The sequence below is a fragment of the Typha latifolia genome, chromosome 4 (assembly GCF_019914945.1).
Source record: "Typha latifolia isolate L0001 chromosome 4, TyphaL0001v2, whole genome shotgun sequence".
Taxonomy (NCBI): domain Eukaryota; kingdom Viridiplantae; phylum Streptophyta; class Magnoliopsida; order Poales; family Typhaceae; genus Typha; species Typha latifolia.
The window spans coordinates 14,334,463-14,359,049 of record NC_133089.1 but is presented as its reverse complement, the minus strand read 5'-3'; the positions used below and the strand labels follow the sequence as shown (position 1 = coordinate 14,359,049).

Here is a 24,587-nt window from a genome sequence, read left to right as displayed (position 1 = left end):
TGTTTGTTACAAGTGCTTAATGAAATTAATCTCTAGTTAATAAGTTGCTGCTGAAACATTTTCAATTTTTTTTCTTTTTTCCTTAATTTTTTTAGTGAATTCTATTAGTCCAATAATTGGAAACGTTTAATGTAGTAGCCTAACTCTGATTGTGACCATTGGGTTTCAACAATCAGAAGTGGGGATATATCTAAGAAGTGTTTATAAAGTTTTCTTCATTTTTTCAACTTTGTCGTTTCACTTCTCCCCTATTTCCTTGCAGGGCTTCAGATGTCAAAGGAAATAGGTTGACTGGCTATTAAGTTGGTATTCATAAGAAAAGAGTATTGTGCATTCCCAGAGATTCTTCGGATGAATGATCCTCCTTTGTCACATTCTTTATGGCTCAAAATTCATCTCGTCTGCATCGCTTGCTTACGTTGTTGGACAGTATCCTTTTGAGTTTTGGAATATTTATACTTGAAATGGTCCATTATAGCTGTATTTTTTTTCATAAATGATAGGCATATTTTATGGTGATATTCGAATGAAGTTACTTTAACAAATTAAAGCTGGTTCAACACAAGAAACGAGATTTGCTGCTGCACGGCAAATTGGAGATATTGCCAAGTCTCATCCTCAGGATTTAAACTCGTTGTTGAAAAAGGTATGCAGTGGGATTACTTGTGGCAGCTTCTAACTGTTCTTGCTCACTACTTTTCACCACTTCAATCCTTTATGCAATATTGTGATCAGAATTGTTTTACAATGCAAATTGATAATCAGTCCAAGCATGCCATCTTCTAAGAGCTACTGCCTTCTGAATGCCTAAGTGTTAGTTTTTTACTTTGCTACATGCTCTTTATTTATTGTATTCAGTGCACTGATGTCATACCAAATTGATTATGAGATTCAGGTTCCCCGTCTTGTCAATCTTGTAAGAGCTATTAACTGATACTTTTATGCAAGTCTGTATATTTGCGCATGCTTAAGTACTTCAGTCAGAAAGGAAAGAAGTGCTTGAGTTAATGTGTTGTCCAGTTAGTCGCTCAGCTGCTGCTTACCATTAGGACCCCCTTTGCGGACCGCAAGTACTTTCCTATCGTGTGTCTCGTACTCTCATTTAGTCCAGACAGAGTTTGTACCTGCAGTTTATCTTAACTACACTTCTTTACTTTCAGTATTGTTCCAAAAGATTCTTCTTTTTTGATAAGATGAAATATTGACTTCAAAATTATCACAAATTCAATTATTTTGCGTTATGATCATGTGATTTTTGGTTTTATTTAATGAGTATTCTTATTTCACTATCAACTTTTGCAAGATGACTGAGAAGGTTGGTGTATTTACACATATGTCTATGTCTTGATTTACATGTTTGACTAGGACATTCTACATCAAAATTATTTACATGTTTGACTAGGACATTCTACATCAAAATTTTAAGGTGATCATCTTAGGGATTTCTTTTTCAGTAGATAGGCAGAAAACTTTATAGTTCTTGTGTTCTTTTGGTGTTCAATCAATGTTTGCAAATTGTAGGTCTCTCAATATCTTCGCAGTAGGAACTGGGATACAAGGGTTGCTGCAGCACATGCGGTTGGTGCAATAGCTGAGAATGTCAAGCACACATCACTGAAGGATCTATCTGCATCTTTGGAAGCAGAGATAGTGGAGACTGAATTTTATGATGTGGCAAAGGACATAGAAACGGCATGGTCAAAGTTTGATCCTAATATTGCTGAAGGGCTGACTTTTAGAAGGTTAACTCTGGAAATAAATATTGGTTATATCTTGAGTTCTTGTGGCCATTAATTTTCTTGGACTTTGCAAACTTTTGCTTTTCGCCACTGATGTCTGGTATTATGTCATTGCATTAATTAGCCATGTATTGAATTATTTTAAGATTGATTTCTTTTGCTTTTATTGCAGTTTTGAAATTAATAGAGTGTTGGATTTTGGTTCTCCTTTGTTGGCATCAGGAGGACAGGTAATGGTGTTTCTTATATTATTATAATGGCTTTAATTCCATTTTCAGTTAATATGCCAATACAACGTTTGTGGAGGGCATGTTATATTCAACCTTACCCTAACTTGGAAGAGAGGGCTATCATATAAGTGAGACCTTTGTGTAAACCCACCTTGCCCTCTTGGTTGACCCTGTTAGGCTGTTACAAGTTTGTTGAACTGATCCGATAATAGTACACTAAAGAAATATTATTTTTTTTGTTTTGAAATAATATGCGAGTTTCATTAACACTAGTATGAACTGTAGGAGGAGGGGTGTTCTTCAGTTTTTGCCACCTGTTTTCAGCCCCTACTTCCTGTAGTTACCCTCAAAATGGACTGCGTCAACCTTGGGCATTAATTAAACTATAGCACATATTTTTGGTAAATGCAATTCTGTGTGTACTATCCTAGGTATATCTTACATTTCATTGGTTATCTAACTATGTGTCATTTCTAATGTAGGAGGGAGCTTTTTCCACCTGTTTGTTTCTCTGACCTGTTCCTTTAAGCCCCTACTTCCTGTAGTTCCCCTTAAAATGCACATCTAAACTGCTTCGACCTTAAGCATTAATTAAACTATAACACATGTTTTTGGTATATGCAATATATCGTACATTTCATTGGCTATCTACCTATGTGTCATTTCTAATGTAGGAGGGAGCTGTTAATTAACTTATAGCACATGCTTTCTGTAAAATGCAATTTTGTGCACTATCCTAGGTATATCATAAATTTTATTGGTTATCTACCTGTGTGTTATTCTAATGTAGGAGGGAGCTGTTACTAAACTTACGCTGATAAGAGTTTCTATCCATTTTGACTGACAGGAGTATGACGTTGCAAGTGACAGTAATAAAAGTCCGGCAGAGCGTTTAGCTCGTCAGAAGCAAAACCTTCGTCGACGTTTGGGTTAGATAATCTTTCTTTTCCTTCCATCTGTCGATTTAAAAGTGCAATATCACTGTTCTAAATCGAATGTTTGATAGTTTGCAATTGTTTATAAATGACTATTTCATGTATGTGACGTTTGCGTTTTATGACATTCATTATTATCTATCATAGGTTTGAGCTTATTTTGTTAACTCCTACATTTTGATCATGGGCCCCTTTGATCATTTATTGCCTTTTGCTGATTACTTAGAGGTACTATTTTGATAGACAAGCTTTTTTCTATCTGAATTTTGAAAAGAATATGAAATGTTTTTTCTGAAGATTCATTCTCCAAGGTCGAGCTTGCATTTGTTTCTTACATTGATTGGATTGAAAGAGTCTGCTTATGGTGTTGGTTGGTTGGTTGGTTATGATCTTTCTTTTGAGAAGGACTAAGTACTTACATGACAGGGAATAAAGAAAACCTATCAATATGAGAAATATAATGCAGTACAAGTTTGAAAGAGGATATTAATAATGAGAGGATATTTGCATCCTACTTGAGACATTGTTGAGATTAAATTATAGAGGGCCTATCAATGCCAAGTCAGTTACTTGTGCTGATGACATCTGATGTTACCAAAAGGGGCAAACTTCCAGTTAAATATGGAATGAGCTGGTTGATAAAATGAGGTGGCTGTAGCACAGGCATTTTGTTTACAACAATATTTTTAAGTAAAGTAGCCATTAGATCTTGCAATCAAGCAACATGAATTAGTGAGAATCATTCTATTGGCACAGATCCTCTCCTCTCTCCTCGCTCAATATAAGAGAAATGTATCAATGGAAGTTGATAGAATCAAAAGGAAAAGAGGGACAAAAGTATTACTTAGTAGCGCAGAATGGCTTTATTTCCCGAGAATGTAAATCAATAAAATTATTACGTAGTTTACCAATAATTGGATTGAAGTCTTCTGTTATTGTGAACGGTTTGTTGTTGTCAGGTCACGTCGAACATTTCCTAAATAAATGGAATTAATGTAGAGCACTTGAGATTCTGTCCGAAAGCCATTTCCGCGGTAAACCCATCTTTTAAATAATGCATTCCTAGGTAACATATCTCTATCTGGGAAAATCTATTTACGCAGCTTTCTTTGCTGCCATGAATTTAAATGATGTGCTTGTCAGAGTTAGTTTGTTTGAGTTGAAATGCTGATGATAAATTTGATTTTCTATGTTCGTATGGTCCTTAAATTATAATCATTACGAACACTGGTCTGAACTATATCCAGCTGATGCTATAGTTGGTACACTCTTCAATGTGATATCCCTCATGGTGCTAATCTCTCCTATATCTTAGGAAACTGTTGTGGCTCATGCATATGATATATCTTCTGTTACATTCTAGTGCAGGATTAGATGTTTGTGAGCAGTTTATGGATGTCAATGATGTGATCAAGGATGAGGATCTTCTGGCACATAAAGGTCACTGGGGTGTGAATGGACAGAACAATGGCTTTTATGCATCCCAATCTGCACAGAATATTCAGCAACTTGTTTCTAGCATGGTTTCTACTTTTCGACCTAAGAGATTAAGCGCACGGGAATTGAATCTTCTTAAGCGGAAAGCAAAAGTTAATGCCAAGGACCATACCAAATCCTTGCTCGAGGATGATGAGCTAGAGGTGCAGAATTCAGCGGTACCTAATGATCAAGTAGGAACAAATAAAGTAAGTGGATCATTTTCTTTTCATGTTGTTGAGAAATTTCTAATTCTGGATGTCAACTCTCTTTGTTGATGTGATCACATTTACAACTTTCTTAACATATGTTTGGTTTTCATTTTAAAAAGTGAACGGTCATGCTTATTTTCATTAAGTAATCTCATATTCATTCATGATTCATTAGCTTATGAAAAGATACAATTGCTATCTCCTTAGCATACCGGGAATTGAGTTCTTGGTTTTCTCATGTCATACTGATAAGGTTGCTTTTAAGCAATGTTTTGAAAGGCGGCCGCGGGTGGCGGGCGGTCACCCCATCGCCTAGCGCGTAGGCGGAAGGCGGGTGACAAGGCGGTTTAGTATTTTTAATATAAAAAAATAAAATAAAAATAAATATATATATAATATACATTACATACAGTAATTACTGACAAACAAACTGATAGACTAATTACTAAGTGATTAACATTTAACAGATTAAAACATTTCAAAGGATTAAGTGATTAATAGATAATTACTAATTTACAACTTTATAAGCATTTCTTCTCCAACAGATAATTTAGTCGACTTTTAACTTGTCATTTTGTCTAATTGCCTATCATAACTGATTAATTGATTAAAACAGATTTAAAGAAAATGACATTCGATTTGCTCAATTGAGAGAGTGAGACTGTAAAGGGGGGAAGGAAAGAGGATCGTACCTCTTTCGCTTCTCGCCGTCCATTTTTGCTCCCTGCCAACTTGTCCGCTTCTTACTGTTGCTGCATGATGCCACTAGCCGCCGCTTTAGCTACCTTGGAGCTTGCCGTTGGCGGTTGTGGATGGGAGAGCTGAAGAGGATCAAAGATTTAGGCCCTTTAGGGTTTCTAATTTCTCTGCCGAGACTCGGGAGAGGAGGAGAGTTTTTATATTAAGGTTAATGAGTTAGTTATCTTAGTGGATAATAACCCGACCCTATACCCGTTTGTAACCCGATAAGGCTGGTTGGCGGGCCGAACCGCCATTCCGCCTTATCGGGTGAACGGCCCACCTAGCGTCTTTTGGTGCTCAGGCGACTCGCCAAGGCGGCAGCTCGCCTTATGTGAGCGCCATACTGAATGGCGGGGCGGTCGGTGCACCGCCTCGCCATAGCGGCCGCCATGGCGGCCGCCTTTTCCGATTTTCAAAACACTGCTTTTAAGACTTGAAGAGTATTTATTGCGAAGATAACCTTGCTCTCTCTCCATTCTTGTCAGTTTGGATTTTATGCCTCAATTCCAATTCTTATCATTTTGATAAATTCTGTTAATTATTCTTGCATTTTAGTAACTAGCAACTTAGCAATATTGGCATTCTTTTATGAAGTTTTAGTTTTTATTAATGATAAGTCGTAGCCTCATAGGTACTTGCTTGGATATGTACTATTACAGTTTGGGAAACCATACACTTCTTTAAATAGAATACAAGAGAACTTGCATACAAACACCTATATTAAGGGAATCTGTTAGTCTAAACCCTACATTTTCATGCTTACAATTTGCACATTGCCTTTTCTATGAAATGAGCAAAAAATGTGGTGTTATTAGGTTTTCCATAAGAAGCTAACCATTAGTCTAGTGTAATTACACTACTGAAATAACCATTCGAAGTAACAGACTATTCTTTTTTCCTTTTCTATGAAATGAGCAAAAAACGTGGTGTTATTAGGTTTTCCATAAGAAGCTAACCATTATTCTAATGTAATTACACTACTGAAATAACCATTCGGAAGTAACAGAGTATTCTTTTTTCTTCTTATTCCATCCAGTCGACAATGTGAGGCTTAATGTATCATAGGTATTTTTACTCATTTATTTGCATATCTACTTATCCGTGAATCTTATCTAACAGATGTATCCATAATCCATGAATTTTTCCTTAGTATTTATGCATAGGTGTATATCTCCTGCTTTTTCCTTGAGTATTACATCCTCTTCTGTTGGATTTGTTTTACAGGCCGTCGGTGATGTGCCGACCGTCCCTTACAATATCAGTTTCTCCACAGTCCACTCTATAGATTTAGTCTTATTTAGCATTGGGTAGATGGGAGAATGCAATATCTATTGAGCTTTACGTAATCTGGTGGAAATATGCCTTAATTGATTCAGATGCACATCTTCAATTATTCATTTATTAGAGATTGAAGAACTTAACAAGAAATAGGAAAGCTGCAGTGATTTCTTTGGTTCCATGAAGCTTATTTGCACTGTCCTCTCCCTCCTTTTCTATTCCACATTCTTCTATAATCCTTTGTTTTCATCCCTTTAGGGTTCCAACTTTGAAATAGATCAAATGATCTACATGAAAGTAATTCAACTATAGTTGGGGGATTTTACGGTACGAAACTATTTTGATTTTGGAGTCTGAACCCGGAAATATGACCTATTGGCTTAATCAATCGACTAAGTAAACTTTGATCCAAGCGAGCCAATTGGACTACAATTGAGTTCTTTTGAGCCAATTGGACTACAATTGAGTTCTTTTGAGCCAATTGGATCAAGATTGGTTTCAAATTTTCAATTTAATCCAAAGATCTTTTGAGTACATATTGTGGACTCTAAATGAGGAATAAAGCTAGTTTAAGTAATATATTCCTAGGAGGATCCTTGAGTAAGAGAAAATCTTGACTCAGGAGGTAATAAGCATAAAATTATTTGTTTTAGTTCAATATTTGTTACAATATAATGTTTAGCTAATTCCATGCATCTAACTACAAACTTGCCCTCTTTAATTTTTCAAAGCTTATAAATCTGGGTTGTTTTGAACACCAGCTACAGTAGATAACCATCCTATCTGAAGTTATACAACTTCCCCGCAGACTCTTTTATTGACAACTAATCTACACTTAATTCTATTGTGCATACTTTGCAGGATTTGGCAGATGCAATCACAGATGAAGACAACTCCGAGTATGATGATAATGGGAGATGGCCTTTTCGACAATTTGTCGAGCAGCTTATTCATGATATGTTTGATCCCCGTAAGTTTTTTTTTTCTTTTTCTGATCGTATTTATTGGTGCTTCATCTTGTTAGGTTACTTGATCACTTGCCCTTTTGTGGACTTACAGTTTGGGAAGTGCGCCATGGTGCTATTATGGCATTAAGGGAAATACTAACCCATCAAGGTGCCTGTGCTGGTGTATATTTTCCTAGCCGGTGCTCTGAAAGGCCTTGTTCTGTTGATCTTGAGGATAAAAATTATTCAAGTTCGCTAAAAAGGTCCCGAGAAATTGATCTAAACAAACAATTTGCAATTGAAGAGATTGAAAGAGACACAAAGAGACATAAGAGTGTTGATGAGCCAAATACTTTTGAAAGTGGAGATAATTACTTAGACAAGAAGCTCGCGAATGGTGCTTATTCTAATGCAGAGGCTTCTCTCACAGGGGCAATTTCTCCATTTCCTAATGGTGACTCTGATATTGTACATGTAAAAGTAGAACCTGATTTATGTACTGATGGTTCTAGGCCTCTCTGCAAAATTGAGGACACATCAGTGAACGCTTTTTCTGAACAATGTAGTTCAATTTCCAGGCCTACTGATGGTTCTAGGCCTCTGTGCAAAATTGAGGACACATCAGTGAAAGCTTTTTCTGAACAATGTAGTTCAATTTCAAGGTCGAGCTTTCTTGCAAATCTTTCTCAAAACTCCAATCTTATGAAGCTGATAAAGTTGGGCAGGGTTTCATCATTCAAGAATTGGGAATTTCTTCAAGATTGTGCTATTCGATTTATCTGCGTACTCTCTTTAGACCGGTATGTATGTAGTAAGGTCAGAATTGGTTTACACCAGAGTTTTACTATTTTAGCGCTATCCCGACATTATGCACTTCCATTCTTGGTTTGTTGTTCCTTTTGCTATCTTATTGCTCCTGCTATTTGCTTAATTAATAGTTACACCTAGTATTCAAATATTTTTCCCTTCTTCCAGTTTTGGCGATTATGTATCTGATCAAGTTGTTGCCCCTGTTCGTGAAACTTGTGCTCAAGCTCTTGGTGCTTTGCTGAAGTATATGCATCCTTCTTTAGTTCATGAAACGCTGAATGTCTTGCTGCAAATGCAGGTATATGCTAATTCAAATTCATTCATGGCCTGCTGGAGTTCTGAGATGCATTTCTGCTAATCATCTCTCTTTTTTTTCTGCAGTGCAGGCAAGAATGGGAAGTTCGACATGGTAGCCTTCTTGGGATAAAGTACTTAGTAGCAGTTCGACCGGTAAGTGTCAGACTTCTTCTTATCTTGTTATATAAACTGAAATGTGTTAGGAATTATCAACCATGTGGACTAACTAAACATGTTTTGGATAGTGTTTTTTTATAAGAACACCCTTGAAAGAAGATACTGCTTTAGGTTAATTTGTTGCCACTCCAATATGTAAGTTGAGATTTCGTAAAAGATGAAGAAGGTTTGAACGAAAGAAACTTGGTAATGTTTTTATGCGTCATCCATTTAAAGAAGTTGCTTTAGCTGGAGGCAACAATGGGCTGCATTAGGTTTCTTAAGCATTCAGGGTTCTAGCCTGAAGGGTGTAAGTTTCATATATACTCTATCTTTCGTCTGGAAATGGTACATTAAACTAGTATGACAACTAATTACGTATGGAGTTTGGCTTGACATAAGAAAGATTGGGTTTGGGACAAGCCTCCGCTCGCTCTTTGTCGGGGATGATTGCCATCTCATTCTGTGACAAATCAAACATATATTGTTGATTCTTTGGCCATATCATGATTGATAGCTAAAAATGTATTCTTGGTGCTTTATTTATTTTCATTTGGACTAACACACATACGAGATAGAAACTGAATGTTGAACATACTATTTTATTTGTTTCATATTCTTTTCAATAGACAACTTATTTTCTTATGTCTTCTTATTAAGTGTAAATTATATGCTTTCTGTCTCTTCCTGCTTCTTGAAACAACAAAAGATGATCAAAATTTTCTTGTATGATGGTGCGGTAGAACTTGTTATTGTTTCAATTTTCTTTCTTTCTTTCAAATTAATTCAAAAATTCATGACTTGCTTGCTCTTCCATTATGCTAATCTTATTTTGTATTTTCCCCTCACACCAGGAAATGCTTCAGGATTTGCTTACTTATATCCTGCCTGCTTGTAAAGCTGGGCTTGAGGATCCAGATGATGATGTCCGAGCAGTTGCCGCTGAGGCATTGATACCTGCTGCTGCAACCATAGTCTCTCTTAATGACCATATGTTGCATCCTATTGTTATGTTGCTTTGGGATATTTTGCTTGACCTGGATGACTTGAGCCCGTCCACAAGCAGGTATTTCTCATCCATTTCGGTTGTTGTGAGAATGTAAATACAGTGGAGAATACTCTTATAATCAGCCCGTCCTTTTTCTGCCATTAAGTTTCCTATTGCAAAGTTTATAGCAGAACTAGTTTTACAATAAGATTGACAAATATCTTTCCATTCAAAGTAGTATTAAAGAGTATCTCTTTATTTATCTATTTTTATTTTCTGAATTTGAAAGTGGAGATGAGAATTATAACTTGTTTCTGAAAAAGAAGATTTTTCTCTTATTTTAACTTTTTCTAGGTTAATTTGCAAAAGAAAAAAGATTATCAGAAGTTCAGTACTTGCTTCATACCTTAATTCTGACTAACAATGGATTTTGGGAAGTATGCTTTTCCTCTTACCAGAGTATTGGACTAAAAAATAGATAGACAAACAGAACTGATGATAAAAAACTTGATATACCTCAATTTCTGGAGCTGTTTAGCGCTTATGCTAGCAGCTTGTGACAGAAAACCACAGTAGTGGACATATATGAAGATTACTAGGGCTAATCACCATCCACCCTCCTACCTCTACTTTTTGCAACTCTGCAGATTGCTATTCCATATCCACCCTCCTAGCTCTACTTTTACACTCCTTGTCTCTGTCTCTCTTTCTGTTCAACCATGGGTGTATTGACAAGACGTTGGCATGGGGTTCTGTAATGGAGATAATACGAATAATGAAGATTAACGTGTACTTATTCCAGATTTGCTTAACAGCTCTCATATTTGCAACAACGGGCAGGAGTCTTGGGAGTAGGCACAAGTATGTTATGTTGCAGTATGTTCTATGGAGTTTGTACTTCCAATATTATGTCATGATCCAATATGTTAATAACTTATGTCAAAACCTTCAGTATCAGACACTTCATACTTGGCCAACAAAATTGGGACAAATTTCTTATGCAGCTCTAATTGATCTAAACAGCTTCTGACTGGCAAACATAGTTGGGAACGCTAACTTTCTTCTGCTGTCTTTATTTAATCACCAAAAAAAAACTAAAGAGTACTTTTGTTAGACTTTTTCTTCCAGAAAGAGCTAGCTGAGCAGGCAATGTTGCCATGGATACATCTGTCACATTACTATAATCTGAATTATAAAACCATTTGGGCCAAAACTCAAAATAGATATTTTTGTGTTGGCTGACCCAATAACTTAAAGATGATAATCGAGATTGCTTCCTGAACTGTTTAACTAAAACCAGAAAATATTTAAATAAAATGTTAATATGTATATTATAAGTAAGCATTTGGATAATATTTCTGCACTTGAGTATATCAGGCTGTATCTAATGATTTGGAGGTGTAATTAAGATTTTCACTTTTCTAAATCTCAAACAGCAGATGTTGCGATGCTACGCCTGTGAGAAATGATGAATTATAGCAATTAAGAGGCATGGATCACATGAGAAGTTAGTCAAACTACATAGAAACATGCAAAAAGTACATAGGGCACAAACATAGTTTTAGCAATCTCTCTCTCTCTCTCTCCCCCCCATATTGGCTGTGACAGAGCCATCAAGTAATTCAGGTAATTTTAATAATGATTGTAGATACTTGTCCTGTGTTGCATACAAATAAAACTATTAGGAGAGTTGCAATGTTCATACTTCATATTAGCAGTAATGGAATTATAATCATTTTACTATATCTCTTTTATTGTTTTTTAACTTTCATTTAGTTTCCATGGCATGTTTTTCAATTTTGTGAAAAATATATTGAATTTAGACTGAATTTTTTTTTTACTTTGGTTGTGCGTTTCTGTTGCAGTGTGATGAACTTGTTGGCGGAATTATATTCCCAGACAGAGATGGTTCCTAAAATGTTGGATACATGGACCTTGGTTGAGAAACAAGAATTCGATCTCAACAAAATATCTCAAGTTGATGAGCAAGAAGAAAACACTAAATCTAAGGAGAATCCTTATATATTGGCCACTCTTATTCCCCGACTATGGCCATTCATGAGACATAGTATCACTTCAGTTCGCCATTCTGCAATACGTACTTTAGTAAGTGTTGCTTTTATGTTGTCATCTTAGTATTCTTCTAATTGGATCTTCGCAATCTAATATTTGGTTATTTGGAAAGTTGGTGATTAGGCTTGTTCGATGCAATTGTTAATACTTTTTTGATGTTGACACATTTTTTTAACTCTAACCACATTTTTTCCATACCTCTATATATAGCTATGCAGCTATTTGACTATTAGACATTAATCTTGTGCAGGAGCGACTCCTTGAAGTTTGTTATGCGAGGAGCTCTGCTGAAACTGTGGCTTCTAAGTTTTGGCCAACTTCTATTGTAGGTGATGCTCTTCGGATTGTGTTTCAGAATCTACTCTTGGAATCGAATGACCAGATTCTTCAATGTTCAGAGAGGGTCTGGAGACTTCTGCTTCAGGTCTGGTGATTGCTCCTGCCTTCTGAACTTTGCTGCTCTAATGAGTGTATGAATGAATGGAATACTTGTTTGTTGGACCATGAATTCTTAATACAATTATTGATTGCAGTGTCCAGAGCTGGAGCTGGAATCTTCTGCAAGATCATATTTTTCTAACTGGATGCAGCTTGCAACTACCCCGTATGGCTCCACTTTGGATTCAACGAAAATGTTTTGGCCAGTCGCCCTTCCTCGTAGAAGTCGTTATAGAGCTGCTGCAAAGATGAGAGCTGTGAAGTTGGAACATGATAGTGATAGAGTGTTTTCATTTGATTCTGCCAAAGAAAATGCTTCTTCAGAGCAAATTCTTGATACTTCCACTATTCTCAGTAAGATAATCGTAGGTGCAGATTCTGAAAAATCTGTTACTCATACACGAGTGATAACTGCAACAGCATTGGGAGTTTTGGCTTCTAAGTTGGCAGAGAGTTCTTGGCAAGTTGTAATTGATCCACTCTGGATTGACCTTATTTCTTTTTCAGGAGTCCAGAGGCAGGTTAGTAGCTGTTCTGTTTTTTTCCTCCTCTAGGGCTTTTATTATGATGAACTATCTATTTATAAATCTTTTAATCATTATTCTTCCAGGTGGCTTCTATGGTTCTTATAGCTTGGTTCAAAGAATTTAAAAAGAAAGATCCTGCTATAGCTCAAGCCTTGCTTGTTTTCTGGGCCCGTGCAAAACAATGGTTGCTGGATTTGCTTGCATGTGCTGATCCTGCATTTCCTACGAAAGATTCAGTGCTCCCTTATGCAGAGCTTTCAAGAACATACACTAAGATGCGAAATGAAGCCAAGATTTTGTATAATTCAGTTGATTCTTGTGGGTTACTTAAGGACAATACTCCAGGTTTTAACTATAACATGGACTCTCTTAGCGTTGATGAAGCAATTACCTTTACTTCAAGGCTTCCATTACCTGGTGAATTAGACGCTGCTTCAAATATTGGAAAGCACATTTTGGATGATTTAGAATCAGCGAAGCAACGACTTCTGTCTACTTCAGGCTACTTAAAATGTGTTCAGGTCCATGGCTATAATATCCCCTATTCCCCTTTCGCGTCGTTCCACTCTGAATCTTCTGTTATAGCTTTAGCATTTTGATTTCATAAGCTGAGAGAAGTTCTGTCATGTTTTCCACTTAATCATGCTCATTTATTCTTCATCTTCACATGCATTATCTTACTAAACATTTTCATGCAGAATAATTTACATATTACAGTCTCGTCATTAGTTGCTGCTGCAGTAGTTTGGATGTCAGAGCTACCTAGCAGGCTTAACCCAGTAATTTTGCCCTTAATGGCTGCTGTCAAAAGAGAGCAGGTCAAATATTATTCTCTTAGTGTCAACTAGATTCCTTTCCTCCTTTTGAATGTTAAAAGTCATATTTTGGTAATGTCATGCAGGAGGAAATGCTGCAACAGAAGGCTGCAGAAGCGCTTGCTGAGCTTATTTTTAACTGTCTTGGGCGTAAGCCTGGCCCAAATGATAAGTTAATTAAGAATCTTTGCAGCTTGATATGCGCAGATTCCAGTGAGACGCCGCAAGCTGCGGTCATAAATTCTATGGAAGTCATTGAAGAGCAAAATTTGTTATCTTTTGGAAAGTTAGCTAGCAGTAATAAGACAAAGCTTCAAGTGCCCTCTGCCGGTGAAGATAGGTCAAAAGTGGAAGGTTACATAAGCAGGCGTGGATCAGAAATGACGTTGAAACATTTATGTGTGAAGTTTGGGTCTGCATTATTCACTGAACTTCCAAAGTTGTGGGATTCCCTTACTGAGGTTCTCAAACCTGTAGTTGCTGAGGGTCACGTTCTTACTCATGGCCAGCAAATTCTACAGTTGAGTAGAACATATGAGGATAAGGATCCACAGGCTTTGATAAACAACATCCAGGTTTGTTTTTGTTAGATGTTAATTTCAGCTGAATGATGATTGCGTGGTCATCTAATTTTTGAAAGTATTTTTCGGGAATAAAAAACTATCTTGTTTCCTGAATTGTGAAATTTAATAAATTGATGTGATTAATGTAGAGCTTCGTTTTTTCTTTTGTACTTGTAATTTGTGTGTGGGGATTGGGTTTAAGACAGTTGCATACTGAATTTCTTGTCATTTCCTTGAGTGGTATTGTATATGATTGTCGAAATTGCAAAAAGTTGCTTTATTCCTGTACAATTTTCTTTTGAATTTCTCCGATGCTTTCATTAGTAGTCAACTTGTCATAATGCATTATGTCTGACTAGTTCATTTACAAATTACACTTATAACTGAGGCCATCTCTTTCTGAACATTTCCAAGGGCTGTGTTACTATATTTTTAATTGACATTAATCTGGTAAGTTATCATTAGAAAATTTAATTGGTTCATTTTAATCTTTTAGATATTTCTATTTTGGTTTGTTTTGCATGAGAGTTTGAACTTTGAAAATTCAGTTTCCGAGAGGAACTTTGCTTGTTAAAGACTTAAAGAACATACAGTTTTATTGTTTGTTAAAGTACAAGAGGTTTTGCTTAAATCTTACCTTTTATTCGTATATACATTTGAAACATTCTTTTTCACCTCTTATGAGATACTTCTATGCCTAGGTGGTCCGGTCAATTGCACCTCTTGTAGATGAGCCATTGAGACATCAATTGCTCACTCTTCTTCCGTGCATTCTTGGGTGCGTACGCCATTCCCATGTTGCTGTTAGACTAGCTGCTTCAAGATGTATCACCTCAATGGCAAAGTCAATGACTGGTACTGTGATGGGAGTTGTGATTGAAAATGCTATTCCTATGTTGTCAGATTCATCATCTGTTCATTCAAGACAAGGAGCTGGAATGCTTGTGAGCTTGCTTGTACAAGGGTTGGGTGTGGAGTTGGTTCCTTATTCTCCTTTACTAGTTGTCCCTCTTCTTAGGTGTATGAGCGACTGTGATCATGCTGTCAGACAGAGTGTAACACATAGCTTTGCTGCCCTTGTACCTCTACTTCCATTAGCCAGAGGAGTCCCTATGCCAGATGAACTAAGCGAACACTTATCTAGAAATACAGAAGATGCACAATTTCTAGAGCAGCTTCTTGACAACTCTCACATTGATGATTACAAGCTATGCATTGATCTCAAAGTTGGACTGAGAAGGTACTTATGATATATGAATTATTTCATTCTAATTAATATTTTTGCTGCTTGTCACTGGTATCAACCTGATCTGCATGAATCAGGAATAATATTATATTGTGCTTACGGTTAGGAGCCTTGAATATATTGTAGACATACTCCAGCAAAATGTGCCAATGAGAGCCATAATAGGCCATTATACATTACATGCAACCCAACATCCATGGATAAGAAACATCTATCTGTTTCTCATGGTGGGCCGGTAAACTTTGTCTTCCTTAATTGTTTAACGGTGTTGAACTGTTGATAATTACTTATGCCAAGTGATATTTGCAGCTAAATTTGTTTATCTATCTCCCATTTCCCCTCTTTTTTCATCCTTTCCTGTAGGTGCCAATCTTTATACTTTTAGAGAGCTCTAATGTGTTCATTTATATCAACTATTAGTTTCTTTTGTTGACCAATTCTGGGGCATATCTCCGTCAGTGCACTGAGGTTTTTAAAATGACTAAATATTACTTTTATATAACAGATATCTGGAATTTCATATTCGGACATGCAAAGGTCAATGAGATAAGGTTGTAGGAGCAGGTTAAATACAGAACAAGAACAACCACGCTGTTCTATAGTTGGTTGGTTCTGTTTTTGAATCCATTTTGCTATTTAGGTGACATCGTGGCTAATGTCCTCCCTAAAAATAGGGTCATTATATCTTCCCTTGCTACATCCTTCCTTTACATAAAGGGGAAAGGAATGAATTTGTTCCAATTTTCATCATCTTGAAGAGCAAATTATTTAGTGTAGTGAATGATTTGTTTGTTTGAGTAACAACACCGTATAACATGACCTATGATATATTAATGTGTTGGGTCCAAGGACTATTTACTGCAGCATGACCCCACTGCAAACCATGAACATAATAGGTGGAAGTGGACATGGATTGGCAATTTGGCATGGTACACTCCTGGGTCAAAATTGATCTTTATTTGCTCAATTTGTCCTTTTGGCTGGGAACCTTTTTGTGTGCACCTATATAAGTTAGACAGCGATGGATATAACTTTTATTAGGAAACATCAAGTTACTCATTTGTTTCATTGTCCATAAGACATGGCATGATACCTCCCTAGACTGCATAGGCTATTTATAAATGGTCTCTCTCTTGTTCATTTAGACTAAGATAGGTTATTCTGCACTAGTTGTACAGGGTCATCTGTGTTTGCGGGTGCAAATGATCCAGAATGGAATTAGCTGAGTTGGGCTCATTTAGGTTTGAAATTAGTAGCAGACAAGCTTTAGCTAGAGTTGGGCTAGTTAAGCAAGCTCAAGCTTAGCTTGTTCTAATTTTTGACCTGCTTGCTCCTGTCTTTATTCAAAAAACTTGGTTGGTTATTCGATCAATATGGATTAAACCGATCAGTGAGCACATAATTTCTCAATTGCTGCTTGAAATAAGGGTTGAAAGGACTGACTGAAGAAAAGCAAAGCTTATAGGGTTCCATTACTAAATATGCAGGCCTAGTCCTGCTTTAAATGTCATACTCTCTGTTAGTAGGGTTATTGTGGATCTCATACAATCAGCAAAAGCACAGATGGTGTTTTCTCAATATAATCGCTTCCAGATATATTCTTTGGATTATCTGGTGTTTATCTTTTAGTTCTTCCTTTTGATGTGTTGGCTAAAAACCTGGCGCTCACAGCTGTAGTTTCTTTATTTTTTTAGAATATTTGATTTTCTGTTCTTTTCTTGTGGGACTCGTTATTTTTAGTATTCCATGTTATATTCTTCTTCTCTGCTTGAAATTGGTGAAGTACAGATATGGGTGGTTGGTTGCTGGGTTCTCAGATCTCAGATAATCTCGATTTGAGGACATGTTTACAGGGGTAGAAGTGATCAGGAAATCCAGGTTTCAAAATCATGATAAAATTAGTAGTTCATTCTTCCATTTCATTTCATTTACTTTGGCATGTAACGAGCTATTTTGGTAGAGTATGCCCTTGTTAATCATTTGTGCTCTTACTGTTTAGTAAATTAGGTAATCATGATTGTTCTTCATAAAAGTACACATAGGATCATGTGATGATACTACAAGATATGCTTGTCTTTGTGGTTTTATTTTCAAATTTATCTTGGCGGACTTAGTTGATCCTTGTTAGAATTTTTAGTTTGGCTTCTGTAACAATTTTTGTTTGTCAACATAGGTACCAGCAAGAAGGAATCAACTGGTTAGCTTTCTTGAGACGATTCAAGCTGCATGGAATTTTATGTGATGACATGGGGCTTGGTAAAACACTTCAGGCATCTGCTATTGTAGCAACCGATATTGCAGAGCGGCGAAGTCATGGCATGGATAAAGATCCACAGTCATTGATCATCTGCCCTTCCACATTAGTGGGACATTGGGCATACGAAATTGAAAAATATATAGACAGTTCTGTGATGACTACGCTTCAATATGTTGGTTCTGCCCAAGAGAGGATGTTACTTCGTAATCAATTTGATATGTGCAATGTCATTATAACATCATATGATATTGTTCGTAAGGATATTGATTATCTTGGCAAGCTCTCTTGGAACTACTGTATTTTAGATGAAGGGCATATCATTAAAAATTCGAAATCTAAAATAACTTGTGCAGTGAAGCAGTTGAAAGCTGAACATCGCCTTATCTTGAGTGGCACGCCTATTCAGGTTGATATTAATCCTGATAACACATTTTCTTTTATTTATAGTTCTCTGATAGCTGTTGTGTATCATATCTGTCTAAAATTTGGATGAGATATATTTCCCGCAACAATTATTAACTGTCAACATGGCTGTGATATATTTTCACTTTAATTGCAGAATAATGTCTTGGAGCTGTGGTCTCTTTTTGATTTCTTAATGCCTGGATTTCTTGGAACCGAGAGACAAGTATGTCCTGCTTTCAGAATACATATTTTATATTTTGTCTTTCAGTTTGATTATTTGACTGCATCAATCATAAGTTGCCTTGCTGATTATTCATTTTTACTGGAGCTTTGGAGTCTAGATTTTTGAGATGCCTTGCTATGTGGTTTTTTCATCTATTCCATGTACAGTCACAATATTATACATTGATTCTTCTATTTAACAATAGTTGCTTCTTGACATGTGTTTACTCACTTAGCTGACACCAAATAGTTGGGACTAGCAGCTTGTCATTGTTCTTCTATATTGTGTACTTCTATTTTCTACCTTTCATTATTTGGATGCCATTTCTCTTTATTTGCATCATGGAGGATTTATTGACTTCAGTGATGCATCAGGCTCAGTACAGTAGAGAGATAATTACTGGTGCACTTTATCTGAGATAAAAGGTGGTGTATCATTTTAAATGTTATAATATATAGAATTTAGATAACTGAGCATATGGTAGGCTATCTTAGTGAAGTTAGGGAGAAAATGTATGAATAGTTGATCTCGAGATTGTCAATATGTTCAAAGAGCTGCTGTATCCTGCACAAAGGAGAAGCAGGAAACTGCAGGGAGCATTGCCATTGAAGAAGATATGGTTATTTAAAGTAGACAATAATGCTTTTATTAAGCTATGGTGCAGATGAGACTGCCTAGAAAGATGTCTTCATGTCACTAAAGAAAATAAATCATGAAGAATGTCTACACTTAAAAGAGTTTTGTCTATTCTAAGTCCGCCAAATTTTTTTATAACATGTCTAATTCACTTTGAAACTCAAATATGTGGCTAGGTGAGTCTTACAATGTCGGTAAAATCATTGAACTGGGCATTGACTACCAATTGTAAGTCGCTGAACTGAAAAATGACTTATACTTGGTAAACGCTGTCCGATTCAGTGATTTTGTTAATGGGTCAAAAACTCTCTATACTTAAAGGCTGGCTGCATGGTGCCACCAGATGATAAATGATGAGGAAAAAACTGAGTATTTCTGTCGTAGTGAGTTACTATAGAAATTATTATAGTAAATCTGATTGATCTTTTATCGACAGAGATCATGGGGAATTGGGAACTTACAGCATTGTTTTTGGTGGTATAGTGAGAAATATTATCTAGCAACTAGATGTTTTATAGTTGTCTGTCTGAATGGTCTTACTTGAGAATATATTTTGAATTTGTTCGTAGCATATGCTTGCATGATCTTAACTTTTGGGTATCTCCTGCAGTTTCAGGCCGCATATGGAAAACCACTGCAAGCCGCTAAGGATTCAAAATGTTCAGCTAAGGATGCTGAAGCCGGGGCTCTTGCCATGGAAGCTTTGCATAAGCAGGTCAGTATCAAATTCTTATAAATTATAACTGTAAGTATAACAATTTTATCTTGATATTGTTCCAATTTTTATATATTGCAGGTCATGCCATTCCTCCTCCGAAGAACCAAAGATGAAGTTTTATCTGATCTTCCAGAGAAAATCATTCAGGATAGATACTGTGACCTTAGTCCGTTGCAACTTAAACTTTATGAACAATTCTCTTATTCAGATGCAAAAGAGAAGATATCTACCCTTGTGAAAGAACATGAAGTAGCAGAAGAATCTAATTCTGCACCTAAAGCTACTCGTCATGTATTCCAGGTTCTGTTGCTGAATCACCATTTCTTTTAATCCATTTTACTGGTATTACTGACTCATTAATTTTTGTTTTCAAATACAGGCGCTGCAATATATATTAAAACTTTGCAGTCATCCATTGCTTGTCATTGGTGACAAACCACCTGATTCTCTTCAGAATCTTCTATCCGAAATTGTCCCGGGCTGTACGGACTATCTTAGAGAGCTTCATGAGATATACCATTCTCCTAAACTGGTTGCTCTCCAAGAAATTCTTCAAGAGTGTGGAATTGGATGTGATAATTCAAGTTCAGGTGTTGTGGCTGTAGGGCAACATCGAGTTTTGATTTTTGCACAACATAAGGTACGATATCTTCTCTAATTGCTTTCTGGATCTTATGATTTCTTTGGCTCCTACTTATTTCTCTTTATATCTTTGTAATGGATCACATTTTCTGCAGGCTTTTCTCGATGTTATTGAAAGAGATCTGTTCCAATCTAAGATGAAGAGGTTAGTCAACTCTTGCTACATCGTTTTTCCTCCCTCTTCCTACCCATTTATCCGAAAGTCATTTTATGTGATTCAGCATTAGAGGCAGCACAAAATTTGTGTGGTAAATAATAGTTGAAGTCACTTTGGCAACTCTTGAATTTGATTTATACATATCCATGGATGTATTGATGTTCTCAAGCTTGATATTCTTCCTTTACATGATGATCCTTTTAAATTGGTGAACAATCCTTCCGGACGACGAAACAATAACAGAAAATGTAACTGTTAAACTTCATATTTCATCTTAGATCAGCTAGGAGGATTGTGGACCCTAGTTATTTGTAATGAATTATTTGAGGAGTCATCTTAAGTTTGGAGAGTATTATCTTCATATTAGCACAATTTCTAAACTAGATTACAGTTGGAAGTAGTAACTGTGATAATATACTAGGGCCATTACAGTAAGCAAGAAAATATTTTCATCTTTAGTTCAGATGTGAGAGGAAAGAACTAGAGCAACCATATGAAGTTGCGTTCTACAATTGGGGCAGTGAATTATTTCCAAATGGAGAAAACTTTTAATAAATGCAATATGAAAACTTGTGACAAAAGTAGAGTAAGAAACAACAGGATATGGAAATGCAAACCACGACATGAAAGATATCTTCAAATTTGTGAGTTAAGCTAAAAAATGGCAAAACTTATGCTAAAAACCAGAATCGCATTTCATCTCAATCTATTTGATACCTGGAGTCATGGTTTTGATTTTCTTCCCTTCCACTATATGGTTTAAGAGCATAGGAAGCAAGTGACGAAGTGCATAAACTACACAGTTGTTGGTTCATGACCTGAAATTTGTGGAATAAATTTAATAGTCTAAGATTCATGATGTTGTGTGCTTGTTACCACCTGTTTGTTTTCCTTGTTTGAACTCAACAACTGCATGATTGCTTGAAGAAAATGTTCCTGGAAATTCTTGGTCCCAGCGGGCCATTTATATCTATATGCATCAGGATCCCAATTTGGATCTCTCAGTTTGAGAAATAAGAGGATAAAGTTTAGGTGGCAATCGGCATGTGTTGGGCTGTTCAAAATAGAATTTGGTTATGTAGATGCAAGCACATAAATTTAGTCATTGTTGAGCTATCTTTTACTATACACATGGGTTGTAGAGGGCAGATTTTTCTTTCGTTTCTTTTTTTGGTTTCCTATGCTTTGGGTTGGCCAACTTTGTCCGCAGTGGTTCATCATATCATGTTTTACCTAATAATAGGATGTTCTAACGTATTGCAGTGTGACGTACTTGCGGCTAGATGGCTCTGTTGAACCAGAGAAGAGATTTGAAATTGTCAAGGCATTCAATTCAGATCCGACTATTGATGCACTGCTGCTTACAACACACGGTACAGTTAGATTATCTTTAGATGTTTAATGCTTTCAGATCCCTGATTATTTATTACTGCAGTTGGTGGACTTGGCTTGAATCTGACATCAGCTGATACATTGGTCTTTATGGAACATGATTGGAACCCAATGAGGGACCTCCAGGTTAGTTTCACATAGTCTGTGGTGCTGAGAAATGGTCATATACACAGTTATCTGTTATGTTGTTTTCTTAGATAACATTGACCACCACAACACCACCACCTCTAGTCCCAACTATTTGGAATTGGCTATATGGATCAATTTCCTCTACTCATTTCTATTTAGTGCAAGGATTTGCATCACATCAAACGCTTCATGGTGTGCATATATTGATGCATTATATGTATATGCATAGCTGGAGTAGAAACTTAATTGTTAAAAGCTTGAAAAAAGTAATGAGACAATTTGATATTTGATGCTCAGGATTTGCAAAAGTGCTTCTCAAAATGGAGAGAAAGTTCAATCACCTTTTTTCACCTTGAGATGATCATTGTAAACCTTAATGTGTATTAGATGGTCATGAATGTGTTAAAGCACTAAAAGAAGTTTTAAGTTTTAATGCACACATGCAACTATCTATTGTCACTTCACTTGTCATTGGGATCTTAAATGATTGAACATGGTTAAAATTTCCTATTCCCAGGTTCGGTCTTTAGAAACTAAAGTTAAAAGGCCTTAGTTATTCCAGTCATTTAGGCCCCATTTAGCTATGTTGGGCTTGCTCTATCCATCACCCTTACTGGCTTACATATAGCGTTGTCAAAAAAGCTCGTGGGCTCATGAGGCTCGCGGGCTTGACTCGATAAGAGCCCGGTTCGAGCTTTAAATGAGCCAAGCCAAGCCAGCACTGGCTCGCTCAGGCTCAGCTTGATTAGGATATATATATATATATTTATATAAGGTATGATCTCTATAAATAAAAGAAAAAAATCCTAATCTAACTCCCATCTCTCCAAACTCATCGGTGCATCTCCCCCAACACCCCACACTCCAAACCCTCTCTATCGAAACCCCAAACCCTCTTCATCGCCTCACCGGTCACCACCAGTCAACATTCACCGGCAAAAACCTATCTCCACCGCTCAAGCGCCCTCATCGGAGCCGTGGTGGGGAGTAATAGATGTGGTCGAGGATGGTGGTGTGAAGGCTCTGTTCTGGCCACGGTCGAAAGCATTTGCAGGGCCGGGGTGCATTCTCTTCTAGCCACCGACGAGGGTTTCTTCTGACGAGTCTGCGGTGACGACGCCGAAGTCCTCCCTACTCCGTAGCCTCATCGATGCCCAGCTCCAAAACCTCCCTGGTGAGTCGAGCTGTCGAGCCAAGCTCAAGCCTCATCGAGCTAGAGGTGAGCCAAGCCGAGCTCAACTTTTGCAGCTTGAATCGAGATTGAGTCGAGCTGAGATTTTCTACCTCTCGAGTCGAGCCAAGCTGGGCCTAGCTCGCTCAAGCTCGGCTCGTTTACACCCTTACTTACATCTCTAACCTTTTTCAGATTTGATTTGCCCAATGATTGGATTCCTCTTTCGTTAAGTTACTTGCTCTTTGTTGTTGTATTGTCAACTCCTGTCCTTTGGGGCCTTTCCCTCTCTATCTGCTACTTGCTCCCTTTGAAGCCAGTTGGCTGCCTCTGCCTTTATCATATACATGGATTGCATCTTCTCTTCTTAGTTCTCCTGGGCCTTATGCATTAGGTCACCCATATACATATCACCTGCACACTATTTGTCTGCATATACACACACACACGCACGTGGAGGTGCGGGTGCACACACTCACACACTGTATATGTATGTATGAAAAAAAAATTCAGCACTTTTTGAGCCGTTGGTGTTACCTTGAGATTGTAAAATAATTAACCCTAAGGTGGAGAGACGAAGTATTATCAAATCCTTTTCACCTCAAGATGGGATTCTTCTTCACAAGGTGTACTCTGATGGCAAAGGTGTTGCAAACTTGAACATTTGGTTTATTGTTGACATAAGGTCTATTTATATTGTCTCTCTCTCTCTCTCTCTCTCTCTCTCTTTTTCTCTCTATGTAATCATATATATATATATATGTAATATGCATGCATGTGTCAGATTCATACAGTTAATCATTCGACAATTGCTAAAGATACAATAGTTCCTTAAATATCTGTTATATCTTGTCCTTCAAACATAATTGCACATTAAATTTCTCATTGATGGCCTTTACTGTCAAAAGTTGAATGAATGATGCAATCTGAACCTTCAGCAACAGTGCCACAACTGGCAGCATCATTTATATTGTGATCTTTAACATAACTTAGACCAGATTAACTTTAGGATCTAAGTTAAAATCCCAACAATGACTACTTTATTTGAAGGAAAGTTGAGAATTTGGCAAGTGATGATTTGTGCCATAACTGATGTCACCTATGATGTATTGAGTTGTTGTGCCACTATTGCAGGCAATGGACAGAGCACACAGGCTGGGTCAGCGCAAAGTAGTAAATGTTCATCGTCTCATCATGCGTGGCAGTTTAGAAGAAAAAGTCATGAGTCTTCAGAAATTCAAAGTTTCTGTTGCCAATTCTGTCATTAATGCAGATAATGCAAGCCTGAAGACCATGAACACAGATCAATTGCTTGATCTCTTCACTTCTATGCCAACCACCAGAAAGGTAAATCATTCTTTTTATCCCAACTCCCAAGTGTATTTC

The 24,587-nt window shown here is 36.8% G+C and overlaps 1 protein-coding gene across 2 annotated transcripts in view; it reads left to right on the top strand.

Annotated features, from left to right (window-relative positions):
* The window catches only part of LOC140785941 (TATA-binding protein-associated factor BTAF1), a 28,502-nt gene that overhangs the window by 3,302 nt on the left and 613 nt on the right, over nt 1-24,587 (top strand). Inside the window, exons 2-28 of one of the 2 annotated variants that reach the window (XM_073134063.1) lie at nt 263-429; nt 552-646; nt 1,522-1,742; nt 1,912-1,969; nt 2,817-2,898; nt 4,273-4,589; nt 7,473-7,581; nt 7,671-8,358; nt 8,534-8,666; nt 8,750-8,818; nt 9,676-9,887; nt 11,675-11,915; nt 12,133-12,306; nt 12,416-12,841; nt 12,931-13,368; nt 13,546-13,665; nt 13,749-14,237; nt 14,927-15,465; nt 17,645-18,134; nt 18,288-18,356; nt 19,603-19,707; nt 19,789-20,010; nt 20,090-20,350; nt 20,448-20,497; nt 21,773-21,882; nt 21,945-22,027; nt 24,336-24,548. In XM_073134063.1, the coding sequence (XP_072990164.1) occupies nt 381-429; nt 552-646; nt 1,522-1,742; nt 1,912-1,969; nt 2,817-2,898; nt 4,273-4,589; nt 7,473-7,581; nt 7,671-8,358; nt 8,534-8,666; nt 8,750-8,818; nt 9,676-9,887; nt 11,675-11,915; nt 12,133-12,306; nt 12,416-12,841; nt 12,931-13,368; nt 13,546-13,665; nt 13,749-14,237; nt 14,927-15,465; nt 17,645-18,134; nt 18,288-18,356; nt 19,603-19,707; nt 19,789-20,010; nt 20,090-20,350; nt 20,448-20,497; nt 21,773-21,882; nt 21,945-22,027; nt 24,336-24,548 (6,063 nt within the window). In that variant the 5' untranslated portion in view covers nt 263-380. Of the gene's footprint in view, nt 1-262; nt 430-551; nt 647-1,521; nt 1,743-1,911; nt 1,970-2,816; nt 2,899-4,267; nt 4,590-7,472; nt 7,582-7,670; nt 8,359-8,533; nt 8,667-8,749; nt 8,819-9,675; nt 9,888-11,674; nt 11,916-12,132; nt 12,307-12,415; nt 12,842-12,930; nt 13,369-13,545; nt 13,666-13,748; nt 14,238-14,926; nt 15,466-17,644; nt 18,135-18,287; nt 18,357-19,602; nt 19,708-19,788; nt 20,011-20,089; nt 20,351-20,447; nt 20,498-21,772; nt 21,883-21,944; nt 22,028-24,335; nt 24,549-24,587 lie in introns of those variants that run through there. The other variant, XM_073134064.1, reaches the window with a different exon arrangement.